Raw genomic sequence first — 15774 nt, 5'->3', positions numbered from 1 at the left:
ACAAAGACAGACAACCATTCACACACACACTCATACCTACAGACAATTTACGAATTCTCAATCAACCTCTGTATGTTTTTGGACTGTGGGAGGAAACCGGAGTCCCCGGAGTAAACCCATGCAACACGGGGAGAACATTCAAACTCTCCCCTCTTACCTGGAAGCGAACCGGCAACCATCTTTGCCGCCAGGCGACACTAACCGCTGCTCCACTAGCTCAGACCATAGCATCTAGAATCGTAGCATGTCAGGGACACACCTGCTCTGTCGTTGAATAAAACCTTCTTTGTTTCTTCTGCCACTGTGTTTGCAGCTGTAACCTGGAGAGAGCTCAGCCCCCCTCAGGACCACCGGCGCCGCCGCCGCCGGGAACGTCGGCCAAGTGGAACAACGAGACGGAAAAGGACGCCGCGGAAGCCGCCGCCAAAGACGCCAGGGACTTCAAACGGGTTCACTTCAATCTGGAGACCCTCAACACTCGCCGCCTGCTGGCCCGCCTGGCGGCCTCCGACGCCAAGGCCAAGGTGTCCAAGGACAAAGAGGAGGCTCCCTCCAATGCTAGCAGACCGTGCGAGAACGGCGGACCCACGTCTTCTCTCGCCGGCTTGATCCTGTCGCGCTCGGCGGCCGCTAACAAACCTTCCACGGCCGCGCCCGCCAACGGAGCCTCGCAAGGCGTCTCCAGACTCGGGTCACGCGTGACCGCGACGGTTTCGGCGGAACCGCCGGCTCCCGTGGCGCCGCCCAAGCCGGGCGAGCTCCAGGAGCTCCAGGAGCAGATCGAACAGATGCGAGAAAAGCTAAAGGTGGCTTTGGCCAGAAGGGCCGAGATCCAGACGTCTCTGGCCAAGCCCGTGGCGACGGTTACGGCTAATAACCCGGCCACGATCACAGCCACGACGGCGACGGCCGTGATATCGACGAAGGTGTCGGCCATAGCCACAATGACTGCAGTCACAGCGACCGCCACGAAGGTCACGCCGTCCGCCGTGACCGCCGCGGCGTCGCCGCCGCCATGGAAAGGGACGGCGTCGGCGACGACGACCGCTGTGACGTCGATGTCGTCGAAAGTGACGACGACCACGACGACGATGGCGTCGAAAGTGATGCTGTCGACGACGACGTCATCCAAATGGACTGCGTCGGCGACCATGACGGCGGCGACGGCCATCTCGTCCAAGTTCTCGTCCGCGGTCGCGGCGTCCAAAGTCGCGGCTCCCACCGTCACCACCATCACGTCCTACCCCGCCAACACCAAGTGCGTGATGACCATGACGGACCCCCCACACAAAGTCCTGTCCAAGGTCCGGCCCCTACCCAACAGACTGACCAACGAGAGGAGGTGATGTCACGGGACCCTCGGCACATGGCGGGTCCATCGGCTTCCTTTGAATCGACCGATGAAGATGTCAAGCGAGTCAACCGGTCTGATAGCTAATATAAATACCGTCACTTTGACGGACAAACAAAATGGTTTTCTCGTGAAATTTACGGATATTTCGTTTTTTCTCAATTGGGTTAAAAGGGACGAGAAGTAAGCGACGATTTCATAGTAGTTTTTTAAAATGGTTTCAAATCAACAAAGGTCCCATGCTTTATCCCTGAGGAACCCCAGACTGAACTTTTAGCTTTATCTTCTGGCTTTTTTTCCCCCCTCAAATATATATGATATTATTTTCGTAATAAAATCCCATCTCACGTTTGTAAGATCACATATTTATATTTTTTATATCATATTTTTGCTTCTTGGGAAAATGGTGCCACATTTTTTCAGGGTTTTTCGTTCCTTTCCTCCGCGTCGACTGTAGCGGCTGCAGGTGAATATCGTGATGTAATTAACGGTTCTTCTGACTCGTAGTGAAGTTGAATGTCCAGCGTCGAGCTGAAGTCGTGCTCCAGTATTTAGATGAATGTAAACTCGTCGGCGCCGAAAACTGAAAATTCGTCGCAGAAATTTCAACTCTTGGCACACGGCCAGCAGCTTCTCCAGCTTCCTTACGAAAAAAAAAAAAAAAATGGAATTTTGCATCGTTTAGTTATAGTGAGTTTTTTGGGGGACCCTAATGTGCTACATTACCTGACCTCTCTCTTCTGGATGTTTACAACAAATTGAACAGGTGTTTTTTATGTTTGGTTGATATTTTTCTTCAACTTCCCTTTTCGTTGGAAGATATTCAAAATAAAAATATGTGTTCTATCAAATAAAACCTCTTGGTCTTGAGTTACTTTGCCTTTAAAAAAATAAAAAACTTCTATTTTTCTCAGTTTCTGTCCATTCAAAAGCAGCTGAAGTATTCAGAGCTGTATATTACCCACAATGCACTGCAATGGTGCTTGAAAAACACATTCATGTGGTGGCAGTAATGAAAAGAAAATAATGTATTTTATTTTTATTTTTTTGAAGAAACTTAATGTAAAGAAGGAAGCATAGATTTGTGCTTATTATGCAAAACCTTTTGTTGCTATGAAATGTATATACAACGTTAAAATAATTCAACATGACTATAAATCATTTAAAATTACTTTTAAAAAAATGTAGTGTCACGTTATGACCGGTAGATGGCATCAAACTAAACAATCTCTCCACACGTTATAGTTTGTCTTTCTATCAACCTTTATAAGTATTTTATTGAATTAACGCCCAAAAATAAATAAAAAGAAAAACACGTTCAATAAATCTTATCGCCAGATTCACACTAATGTTCAACAGGTTTTATTTAAAAATAATGTAAAAAATAGCATCAAACCATCTTATTTTAATGAAACGTAAAATAAAAAAAAGAATCTTAAGTTCCACATAACAGTTGTCACACATCATAATTCATTATCTTCGGTGGTGTGTTCAGGGAACTCCATCTTGGTATGTATTTTCTCATTCAATTTCCTGCCGTTTTCACGATTCATCATTTCTTATTCATCTTTACGTGTCTGTGGTGCATTCAAGTACTATGTCTTGGTACGACCAGATGGTTCATAGCTACAAATATTAATACACCGTGGTGTGTTCAGGGTCACTTTTGTTCTTTTGCATTCTTGTATTTTGCTGTGGTGCGTTCAACATCAGTTTTCGTTTCGTGCCACGTTCAGGTGATTCATTTTACCATTTTGGCTGATTCGACAGGTGACTTTCTTAAAATAGGTCGAGGTGTTTATTTCCATTTCAATTGTGATGCGTTCAGGGTCCATGATTGCAAATTGTTTGATGCGTTCAGGTGCTTCACGTCCTTGCGGGTCCAACGGTTAGAGCGTTTCCAGCGGTGATGCGTTCAGGTTTCTCCTCCTGTGTGTTCAAGTGCGTCCTAAACATTGACGCGTCCCCGTCATTATGACCAGCCGTGGTGTGTTCAAGTGCATCCAAAACGTAGACGCGTCCTCTCAATCACGACCGGCCGTGGTGTGTTCAAGTGCAACCTAAACGTCGACGCGTCCGCTTCTTTTACGATCAGCCGTGGTGTGTTCAAGTGCATCCAAAACGTCGACGGGTCCGCTTCTTTTACGATCAGCCATGGTGTGTTCAAGTGCATCCTAAACGTTGACTCGTCCTCTTCTTTTACGATCAGCCGTGGTGTGTTCAAGTGCATCCAAAACGTCGACGCGTCGTCTCCATCACGACCGGTCGTGGTGTGTTCAAGTGCATCCAAAACGTTGACGCGTCCTCTCCATCCTGCCCGGCCGTGGTGTGTTCAAGTGCGTCCTGAACGTCGACGCGTCCCCTTCATCACGACCGGCCGTGGTGCGTTCAAGTGCTTGCCGTTGGTATCCTCCTCCACAAACCTCCGCACAGACAGTTCTTGATCCAGCGCTGCTCCCACTGCTTCATGGCGTTGGTTTTGTTGGGCGAGCGAAGCATGGTGACGCAGCCGCACCTGAAGGCAACGTCTCAAGGTCAGTCTGGGGAAACACCGGGTCAAGGGTCGAGGGTCGTGGGCTCACCTGGTGCAGGCTTTACTCTCCTCCGTGGGGCAGACGCCCATGTGGATGCAGCGAAGATTATCCATCTTCTGTCCACTCCTGCACACACACACACACACTGAACTTTGAACTCTGAACCCACCACAGCAGGGGCTCACACTCGGGGGGTACCTGGTGAAGGCGTCCATGGGGACGGACGGGGACCCCAGTCCCGGCAGCGACAGGGTCTTCCCGAACTGCAGCCTGAGCGGCAGCTTCCCCTGCAGCTTCACGATGACGCCGTCGTTGACCGGCAGCCACTCCATGCTGGGCACCAGCAGGTGACTGGGCAGCAGGCAGCACTCGTCGATCAGGGTCTCGTCGGGGTCCTGAGGGGGTCCGTCCTCCCGGGCTGCTCACACACACACACACACACACACACGGGTTTAAGAACCCAAGATCAATCTACAAGCTTTAGGGAACACATTCAAGTAGTAGAAGTAGAAGAAGTAGTAGTAGTAGAAGATTTATTAGTAGAAGTAAAAGTAGTAGAAGAAGAAGTAGTAGTAGGAGTAGAAAAAAACAATAAGAAGTAGAAGTAGTAGTGGGAGTAGTAGAATTAGTAGTAGAAGTAGAAAAAGTAGTAGAATTAGTGGTAGAAATAGTAGTAGAAGTATTACTGGGAGTAGAAGAAGTAGAAATAGTAGAATTAGAAGTAGAAGTATAGTAGGAGAATTAGTAGTAGAAGTAGTAGTAGAATTATTAGTAGAAGTAGTAGTAGAAGATTTATTAGTAGAAGTAAAAGTAGTAGAAGAAGTAGTAGTAGGAGTAGAAAAATAATTAGAAGAAGAAGTAGTAGTGGGAGTAGTAGAATTAGTGGTAGAATTAGTAGTAGAAAAATAGAAGAAGTAGAAGTAGTAGAGTTAGTAGTAAAAGTATAGTAGTAGAATTAGTAGTAGAAGTAGTAGTAGTAGTAGAAGTATAGTAGAATAATTAGTAGTAGAACTAAAGTAGAATAATTAGTAGTGGAAGTATATTAGAATAATTAGTAGTAGAAGTAGAATAAGTTGTAGAGGTAGAATAAATAGTACAAGAAGTAGTAGAAGTAGCCGTTATCATGCCCCGCTTTGTTTATACAACGAGTCCCTTGGTGGTGGAGACCATTGATGACGCGCGGTCAGACAGACCTCCACGTTTGACCAATCACAGCAGAGTGGGTTTGGTTATGGTCAACAAGATTGCATCTCCAGAAAAAGAAAGCGTGTTCAGTGGGCGGGGCTTAAGCTCATATGACGTCCTCATGGCCTCTCGTAACCTCTTGTTCGCCCAGATTTCAGAGCAGCTTTATAAAAACTCACAGCACAGCCACAGCTTGGTCAGCAGGCGGAACAGCAGCTGCATGCTGTCCTGGTTGTCCGAGGTGGCGGTGAAGGTGGGCAGGCAGCCGGACTTCAGCAGACCCCAGATGCGGATCATCACCAGCATCTCCCTCAGCATCCCCAGGGACGCCCCGTCCCTCATGAAGCCGAACCCGGGTCGGACCATGGAGCCCTGCAGCGAGGGTACGGGGTCAGACCAGAGCACTGAAATATCTTCCAGCGCTCGATAAACACAGAGTCACATGGTCTAGTATCATGTGGAATGAAACAAACGAAGTATTAATGATCTACTATTTAAAAGTACTCTCAGCAGATGCAGAGCCGAGTTCAATGAGAGGGAGTGAGATGGACAGAAGAGTGGTTGAAAACCAGTAACTATACAGATAGTTTACTTTATGTTTTTTTTTAATAAATTCTGACAAAAAGAAGATGACGTCACATAAAACAAATCTTAAGGTTGAACTTTTTTAAGCTTTGGTAAATGATATATAGTGCTAGTGTAGTAACAAGTATACATGTGTAGTATTGTCCAGTACTTGACTCTGGTGTTGTAGTATTTACAGACCACATGACTCTTGACGAAGTCGTAACTGCTTTCATTTGTTTTCAAACCAAAATATGTCCAAACATCAGCTTTAAAAGCTGCTGGAGTCACTGTATCCTCTTGTCCTCAGTCACTGTCACGATCTTGCAGGATTTCACTGTGAAGCCATCGCTGTAATCTTATCTGGTACTTATTTTAAATACTCAGTATTACTGTAATTCTAAATATTAATTGTTGAAGTCGATATGGATTGAAGAAAAAAAAAAACGTTATTACATCAAATCTATATTTCGTCAACTTGTCTTTACGATTGACATTTTGACCTTTGAAAAAAACACGTTTTATAAAATAATTGAATGAAGACAAGATTAAGAAGCCGCTCACCTGGTTGGGCAGGTTGGCCAGCAGGTACAGAACAAAGTCTCCCACCCACTGGATGAGCTGCTGCAGCGACTGCAGCGGGGGTCCGTCCAGCACGAACTCCTCCGTCTTCAGGTTCAGCATGACCTTGTCGATGTCTGAGGAGACACGGAACCGTGAGCGTCGTCTTATCTCTGGCGGGGCGCCTCGTCCTCGCGCCGCCTCACCCGGGTCGATGTTCTTGGCGCAGATCTCGGCCAGTCGGTCCCCGGGACTCTTGTCGGCGGGGTTGAGGGTCAGGGGCCTCAGCAGGGACTTGAGGGTGGAGCTGATGGCGATCAGCAGCAGTTTGGCGTGGAAGTCGCAGGCCCGGGCCGCCGTCGCAGTGGACAGTTTACACAGAGACGCCTTCACGGCAACGATGCGAGTGGCCAGGACCTGAAAGAGAAGTTTTGTATAAGACACAAATCTTTGAGACCCTCATTAAACCTTCATGGTAAAGTGATGGTTCACCTAAAATTAAAACGTTATGGTTGAGCAGTATATGAAGGTATTTGGATGTTTTTAAGTGTCTTTTTGGACGAAGATGAAGACGAAGACAACTGAGCTCCAGTCGCTACATTAAAATGAACAAACATTTTTGTCTATAACTCTAAAAAGAACAGATTACTCTGAAAATAATCCCAACACTTAGTCAACAATAGGGCAAGTAGAACATTTGTTTGAAATTTTTAGAAATTCTATATATATTCTATATATTAGAAGAAGTAGTAGAATAAGTAGTAGAAGTAGAAGAAGTAGTAGTAGAAGTAGTAGAAGTAGTAGAAGTAGTGGTAGAAATAGAATTAGAAGTAGTAGTAGAAGTAGAAGAAGTAGTAGTGGGAGTAGTAAAAGTAGTAGAATAAGTAGTAGTAGAAGTAGTGGTAGAAATAGAATTAGAAGTAGTAGTAGAAGTAAAAGAAGTAGTAGTGGGAGTAGTAGAAGTAGAAAAAGTAGTAGAATTGGTAGTAGAAGTAGTAGTAATGGGAGTAGTTGAAGTAGTTGAAGTAGTTGAAGGAGTAGAAGTAGTAGTAGTGGGAGTAGTAGAAGTAGTAGAATAAGTACTAGAAGTAGAAGAAGTAGTAGTAGAAGTAGTAGTGGGAGTATTAAAAGTAGTAGAATTAGTAGTAGAAGTAGCAGAGTAGTGGTGGGAGTAGTAGAAGTAGTAGAAGAAGTAGAAGTGGAATAAGTAGTAGTAGAAGTAGTGGTGGGAGTAGTAGAAGTAGTAGAATTATTATACCACATACCACAACGAATAATATTTGAATCTATTTCCTGACTTAAGGAAAATACGTCTCCAGGAAGAAAAACTAAAAGTTGTACCTGGTCATTTAAGAGAAACTACATTTGTTCAACTTCACAAACTCTCAATCCCATGATGCCGTGCTGACCTGCTGCAGCGCCTGGTTCTGCCTCATGTACTCCTCGTGCAGCTTCTCCACCAGGTTGTGGACCATGTTGGGCTGCACGTGCAGCAGGACGTCCCACCAGTCGTACCCCGTCACCATGCAGTACTCCAGCAGGAACAGCAGGTGGCGCAGGGTCGTGTTCATCTCCAGCACTTGACCCATGGACGGCGACACCCGCAGAATGTGGAGCTGAACAGGGACGGCAGCGGTGAGTCGTCTCGCTTCGGACCGGAGCCGTCCTTCCTCACCTTCCCGTGGTTGTCCACGCCGGCCAGAGCCAGGGACGTCCAGGAGAACTGCAGGGCCTTGAAGTGCAGGATGGGCCCCCCGGTTCTCTGGCGCTTGATGGAACTTTCGTCTCCGGCCCGCTGACCCGGTCCCGACGTGGAGGAGGATCCGTAGAAAACCCCCATGACTTGCAGGGAGAGACGATGGAGGATCTGGATGCTGCCGTCGTGGAACGCAAGAGCTAAACCTGAAAATACATTTAAACAAAATAAAACATTTTCTTTACTCTTGTCCCAGAAAAACAACATAATAGCTCGTTCAAAAACTTCAACTTCTGATCGGATACTTGCGAGGCATATGCTGTATGTATTAATGGAGTGATTATTGGAAAGAATCTGGCGATACGATATATAGTGATACTGTAGTAACAATGATATATTTGTAGTATTGTCGAGTATTTGACTCTGGTGTTGTGATAGTGTAGTACAAGTATAGATGTGTAGTATTGTCGAGTACTTGACTCTGGTGTTGTGATATTGTAGTACAAGTATAGATGTTTAGTATTGTCCAGTACTTGACTCTGGTGTTGTGATAGTGTATTAATAAGGATATATTTGTAGTATTGTCCAGTACTTGACTCTGGTGTTGTGATAGTGTAGTACAAGTAAAGAAGTGTAGTATTGTCCAGTACTTGACTCTGGTGTTGTAATAGTGTATTATCAAGTATATATGTGTAGTATTGTCCAGTACTTGACTCTGGTGTTGGGCCAGTGTAGTAAAAAGTATATATGTGTAGTATTGTCGAGTACTTGACTCTGGTGTTGTAGTATTTACAGACCACATGACTCTTGACGAAGTCGTAACTGCTTTCATTTGTTTTCAAACCAAAATATGTCCAAACATCAGCTTTAAAAGCTGCTGGAGTCACTGTATCCTCTCGTCCACAGTCATCGTCGCGATCTTGCATGATTTTTACTGTTGCTTTAACTGCAGAGGACGTAATGACTGCTGCCATCTAGCGGCCGGAAGTTCAATTGCAACACCAAAATGAACAAACGCTGTCAATATTTAAATGTTAATTGTAAATCAAAAGGTTTTATATTTTACCGACACTTTATTAATATATAAACCATAGATGAACTAATATTGAAATAAAATGTGATTTGAAAGCAAATAGATAAGACAATAATAATCTCCCTCTTGTTTATATATACATATTTTTTAAGTTGATACAGTTCTCTTGAATATCGATACAGTATTGTGAATAAAATATTGTGATACATCAGTGTACTGACAGTTCCTAACCAGTATTGAAAGCTTGATGTGTGTAGTGATGATGTTTTGTTTCCCATCATCATGTTAACATCAACGTTTTTTTTTTTTTCCGAACACGTTTATATTCATCAAGAGGAGATTCAACTCACCGAGTCCCGGGCAGAACTTAGTATCTGACGCCACCTTCAGGTCAGTGTTGGATATGGAGATGGGAAGTTTGGGCAGAGCGATGGCCGACACTCGCTCCATGTCGCTGGTGGTGGTCAGGATCCTCCACTTCAGGATGGTCGGCTGCTTGTCCAGGACTGGACGCACGGTTATTCATTCGCTCAGGTTAAAAGAATACAACGTAAAAGATGCAATAATAAAAGAGATGAAGTCTAAAGATCCGTTTGAAGTTAAGAAAGCATGAATCCATGACCGGAGAGAAGCGACTCTTACCGACTGGTGATCGATGCTGGAAGATGTTGTTGACAGGAAGTCCTTCCTTCCTCAGAGACCAACACTCCACGATGCTGCCGCTCTGATTGGACGCACACAGCAGGACCTGGGACACGAAAGATAACCATCTTAATCTCTGTGGGTTACATCTGGTCTACGTCTTCCATCTCTTCTTTGGTTCTCCACCTGCTCAGAGTTCTCCCGGGTCAGGAACTTCAGGTGAGTGACGGCAGGATACTTCTCCCTCCTCAGTGGGTCTGTGGTGCAGCGAAGGAACAGTGACGGCAGCAGTTCTGTGTCGATGCGGCACTTCTCGCTGACCACGCTGACCACCACCTGAACCGAGAGGATGGACTGTAGTGTTACTATCACGATAAGATGTATTCAACTCACGATAAGATATATTCAGCTCACGATACGATATATTCAGCTCACGATACCATATATTCAGCTCACGATACGATATATTCAGCTCAGGATACGATATATTCAACTCACGATACGATATATTAAGCTCAGGATACGATATATTTAACTCACGATACGATATATTCAGCTCAGGATACGATATATTTAACTCACGATACGATATATTCAGCTCACGATACGATATATTCAACTCAGGATACGATATATTCAGCTCAGGATACGATATATTTAACTCACGATACGATATATTCAACTCACGATACGATGTATTCAGCTCACGATACGATATATTCAGCTCACGATACGATATATTCAACTAACGATACGATATATTCAGCTCACGATACGATATATTCAGCTCACGATACGATATATTCAGCTCACGATACGATATATTCAACTCACAATATGATATATTCAACTCACAATATGATATATTCAACTCACAATATGATATATTCAACTCACGATACGATATATTCAACTCACAATATGATATATTCAACTCACGATACGAAATATTCAACTCGCGATACGATATATTCAACTCACGATTCGATATATTCAACTAACGATACGATATATTCAACTAACGATACGATCTATTCAACTCACGATACGATATATTCAACTAACAATACGATGTATTCATCTCACGAAACAATATATTTAACTCACGATACGATATATTCAACTCACGATACAATATATTTAACTAACGATACGATCTATTCAACTCACGATACGATATATTCAACTAACGATACGATATATTCAACTAACGATACGATCTATTCAACTCACGATACGATATATTCAACTAACGATACGATGTATTCATCTCACGAAATGATGTATTTAACTCGCGATACGATATATTAAACTCACGATACGATATATTTAACTCACGATACGATGTATTCAACTCACGATACGATATATTCAACTAACGATAAGATATATTCAACTCACGATACGATATATTCAACTAACGATACGATATATTCAACTCACGATACGATATATTCAACTCACGATACGATATATTCAACTCAGGATACGATATATTCAACTCAGGATACGATATATTCAGCTCACGATACGATATATTCAACTCACAATACGAAATATTCAACTCACGATACGATATATTCAACTAACGATACGATATATTCAACTCACGATACGATATATTCAACTCAGGATACGATATATTCAGCTCAGGATACGATATATTCAGCTCACGATACGATATATTCAACTCACGATTCGATATATTCAACTCACGATACGATGTATTCATCTCACGAAACGATATATTTAACTCACGATACGATATATTCAACTCACAATACGATGTATTCAACTAACGATACGATATATTCAACTCACGATACAATATATTCAACTCACGATACGATATATTCAACTCACGATACGATGTATTCAACTAACGATACGATATATTCAACTCACAATACGATGTATTCAACTAGCGATACGATATATTCAACTCACGATACAATATATTCAACTCACGATACGATATATTCAACTCACGATACGATGTATTCAACTAACGATACGATATATTCAACTCACAATACGATATATTCAACTAACGATACGATATATTCAACTCACGATACGATATATTCAACTCACGATACGATCTATTCAACTCACGATACGATGTATTCAACTCACGATACGATATATTCAACTCATGATACGATATATTCAACTCATGATACGATATATTCAACTCACGATACGATCAGTGTTTCTTAGCTGAAGAGGACATGATGACTGCTGCCATCTAGCGGCCGGAAAGTTATTTGAAACACAAAAATCAACAAAGGCTGTAAATATTTGCATGTTAATGGTAAAACTATATCAAAATTCGAAAAAATGGTTTTATTTTACACACACTTCTTTTGATAGAAATAAAACCTACGATAAAAATAACTCATGATTTTAAAATATTGGTATTAAAATTCTATATACTGTATATAGCTCAACCTTTTTTTTCCCCCACACCAGTATCGATGACATCACAGCTACAACACTGAACCCAGCTGACCTTGTAGAACTGCACGGGAGACGAGCTGCTGCCGTCGGTCGCCGCCACCACGATGTTTCCTCCTCCGGTGAAGGCGATGTCGGCCAACGCCACTCGCCCTCGCAGCCGACACAGACTCTCGCTGGCGGTCAGCAGAGCTCCACCGGGCTTCAGCAGCGAGACGGTGACCAGGCCACTGACGGTCACGGCCAGCCAGCCCTCCATCGGCTTCCCGCCGAACAGAGTCAGCGACGGCGAGAACTTCACCCGGGAGAACTTCTCGCCGAAGTTGGTCGACCCCGACTGAAAGCAAGACAGCAGTGACAGAAGTTTATCACCTCGAGCCGCTAACAGGCGAAGGCTCTGGTGTTACCATCTCCACATGGAGCGCCAGCTTGACCCCGTTGTGCAGCCAGCTGAGGGCGACGATGGGATCTCCGTCCAGAGAACTGGACAGAGAGCTTTCCCAGCTGTTGACCAGATGATCCGACATGCACCAACATTTGATCTGTCCGTCGCCGTCCGCAGACAGCAGCCTGGACCCTGGAGACAAGAAACGTTTCAGTGCCTTCTCTGGATTCTAATCATTATTGTGTGAATGCTGGGAAGCATTCATTGTGTGAAGACGACCCAGCATTCACACAATTGAGATCCGGTTTTCTTCTGACCTAAACTTTGTGCCACTTCTCTTCCCACAAATTTTTATCCAATTTGAACCATTCAAACGTTTATCAATTCAGCTTGTTTCCGAAATGCGGGCAGTGTTCTAGCTTTCTTTTCTCTTTCACTCTTATCTTTTATTCCTCTTTTTCTACCCCATTCATTTCAATAGGGAGAATCTTCAACTCATGTTTCAACTCCTTCCAGTTTGATCTACTACTTGTACTTTTACTACTACTTCCACGACTACTTCCAATACTAATTCTGATACTACTTCCACTACTACCTCTACTGCTAATACTACTACTACTTCTACTTTTACTACTACTTCCACAACTACTTCTACTACTACTTCTAATTCTTATACTACTGCTACTTCTACTTCTAATTCTAATTTTCTAATACTTCTAATTTTACTACTAATTCTGCTACTACATTTAATTTTCTAATACTTCTACTTTTACTACTAATTCCACTTCTTCTACTATAACTACTTGTTCCACTAATACTTCCACTACTACTAATACTAATACTACTTCTACTTTTAGTACTACTTCCACAACTACTTCTACTACCACTTCCACTACTACTACTAATACTACTACTACTTCTACTTCTAATTGTCTACTACTTCTAATTGTACTACTAATCTACTTCTTCTACTATAACTACTTATTCCACTAATACTTCCACTACTACTACTACTACTTTTACTAATACTTCCACGACTACTTCTACTATCACTTCCACTACTAATTCTACTTCTACTTCCACTACTACTACTAATTCTACTTCTACTTTTCTACTACTTCTACTTTTACTACTAATTCCACTTCTTCTACTTTAACTACTTATTCCACTAGTACTTCCACTACTACTTCTACTACTAATACTACTACTACTACTGCACAGCAGGGCCAGCATTCACACTGCATTTTCTTCTAGAAATGCACTCTTTCTAGTTTTCTAATATTTTTCTTACCCGATTGGTCCCATTCTAGACATGAGATGACCTCAGCATGACCCGAGCTGATGGAGTAAACATCCCATGGGTGGTCCGTGTCAATAATGTGGATCATGTGACTGACATCTGAAACACAACAGCAGAGTTACATGAAATCATACGCTTTTCTGACAAACTTTCCCCTAATATTTTCTCTGTCCAACCTTTGTCGTCGTCATCGTTCTTCAGGTCGGTGGTGAAGGCCACCAGGTTCCTGCAGGACCAGGCACAGACCAGAGGGATGGAAGGACAGTGGGTGTTTTTGGGCCTCTTCTCCCACTCACAGACGTACGCCAGCTCCATGGTTCCGGCCAAGAAAGAGGCGACGATCACCTCTCGCCTGAAGAAGAAAGTTATTCGCCTTGGTAAGCATGTGTTCAGCTCACGATACGATATATTCAGCTCACGATACGATATATTCAGGATATGATTTGATACGATATGTTCAGCTCACGATACGATATTTTCAGCTTACGATATGATATTTTCAGCTCACGATACGATATATTCAACTCACGATACGATATATTCAGCTTACGATACGATATATTCAGCTCAAGATACGATACATTCAGCTCGCGATACAATATATTCAGCTCAAGATACGATACATTCAGCTTACGATACGATGTTTTCCGCTCACGATACGATGTATTCAACTCACGATTAGATATATTCAGCTCACGATATGATTTGATACGATATATTCAGCTCACGATACGATGTATTCAACTCACGATGCGAAATATTCAGCTCACGATACGATATATTCAACTCATTATACGATGTATTCAGCTCACGATACGATGAATTCAGCTCACGATACGATGTATTCAACTCACGATGCGAAATATTCATCTCACGATACGATGTATTCAGCTCACGATACGATGTATTCAACTCACGATTCGAAATATTCATCTCACGATACGATGTATTCAGCTCACGATACGATGTATTCAGCTCACGATACAATGTATTCAGCTATAGTAAGCATAACTTGATAACCAAATACCATCTTCGAAACTTCTTCCTAAAATAAATCCATATTTGTGTTTGTGCAGCTGTTGGTGTCACGGACTAAAACATCATTAATCAGAATAATAATTTAAAAAAACATTTACTTTTAGATGTGAATTATTTAAACTTACTTCTTTTTTTTTAATCGTCTTAAAATTCTCCCTATTTCTTTAACTTCAGCGGTTATACTAATAATCCTCAATGGATCAAAAACCTTTTACGAACATGTGTTTTATTTCCAATCAACTTGAGAAAAAAAGAGTTTATTTACTAACAATAGCTTACCTTGAATGACGACCAACACAAGTAATGCGAGTCAATCTCTAAACTACTTTTAAATGCCGATTCAAAAGCCGTGGTGGGTGAAGAGAGCTGCATCCAAGAAGTTATAACGCGATAAGATAAAGTGATTTAAGCGTTTAAACGTTTGTAAAAAAAGCTGCAGTTTACGATTGTTCTGACATCGTCCATTCAGACACACTGGCATCAGGACCCCAGTCGCCTCAGAGAGGTGCCCGCTCGTGTGCCTGCTCGGTTTAAACAACGCTCGTTCTACTTCCGTTCTTCGAGAGGAGCAATAATAAGTATTTAATAACATGGTATAGGATATAACATTTTTGTTTAACGGCTGGTTCTTTTTTTTAAAGAATATACTTGATGTGAGCCCTATTTTTTGTCTTCAGGTTTTAACAAAATCGGAGTCCTAAGTCTAAGACGGTGGTTTTTAGTTGGAAAGTAGCGACATTTTGAAATGGCTTGAAGACAAAAAATGAGAGAATTATTTACTAGAAAATATCTTCTAAGTGAACAAACTGTAGACTCAGATGGTTTTAGCTCATTCATCTGAGAGAGACTCAAAGTAGATCCTATGCTTCCTGCCAAATAAAAGTAAGAAAGTAAGTAAGTAAGTAATTTTAAAACAGTCTCTTTTTATTCATGTGTTCCAGGTTAAAGTGGAAAGAGGGCAGAACCGGGACACTTATGGATCGCCCCAGATTTTTTTATTTTTATTTTATTTTTTCATAATCATGTGG

At 42.4% G+C, this 15774-nt stretch overlaps 2 protein-coding genes across 3 annotated transcripts in view; one reads left to right on the top strand and one right to left on the bottom strand.

Annotated features, from left to right (window-relative positions):
- The window catches only part of grin3bb (glutamate receptor, ionotropic, N-methyl-D-aspartate 3Bb), a 94485-nt gene extending 92783 nt beyond the window's left edge, over nt 1-1702 (top strand). The window contains exon 9 of the mRNA XM_087783342.1: nt 314-1702. Within this exon, the coding sequence (XP_087639468.1) occupies nt 314-1346 (1033 nt within the window). The 3' untranslated portion in view covers nt 1347-1702. The remainder of the gene's footprint in view (nt 1-313) is intronic.
- Nucleotides 1703-2736: 1034 nt separating this feature from the next.
- Nucleotides 2737-15203, bottom strand: med16 (mediator complex subunit 16). Of its 2 annotated transcripts, XM_087783339.1 has the most exons (16): nt 15026-15203; nt 13885-14060; nt 13700-13807; nt 12431-12600; nt 12079-12360; nt 9753-9902; nt 9567-9672; nt 9275-9430; nt 7871-8097; nt 7605-7811; nt 6402-6612; nt 6199-6332; nt 5250-5442; nt 4084-4303; nt 3934-4011; nt 2737-3866 (listed from the first exon to the last, which is right to left on the bottom strand). In XM_087783339.1, the coding sequence occupies exons 2-16, from the start codon at nt 14021-14023 to the stop codon at nt 3740-3742; spliced, it is 2508 nt and encodes an 835-aa protein (XP_087639465.1). In that variant the 5' UTR covers nt 14024-14060; nt 15026-15203; the 3' UTR covers nt 2737-3739. The 2 variants fall into 2 exon arrangements, with proteins under 2 accessions (XP_087639465.1, XP_087639466.1); XM_087783340.1 differs by lacking the exon at nt 15026-15203 and having other exon boundaries at nt 3934-4303; nt 13885-14056.
- Between the last annotated feature and the right edge of the window lie 571 nt (nt 15204-15774).

This window comes from Callionymus lyra, chromosome 2, assembly GCF_982586985.1.
Source record: "Callionymus lyra chromosome 2, fCalLyr1.hap1.1, whole genome shotgun sequence".
Lineage (NCBI taxonomy): Eukaryota > Metazoa > Chordata > Actinopteri > Syngnathiformes > Callionymidae > Callionymus > Callionymus lyra.
The sequence above is the reverse complement of the archived record's forward strand: the minus strand, read 5'-3'. Positions and strand labels throughout refer to the sequence as shown.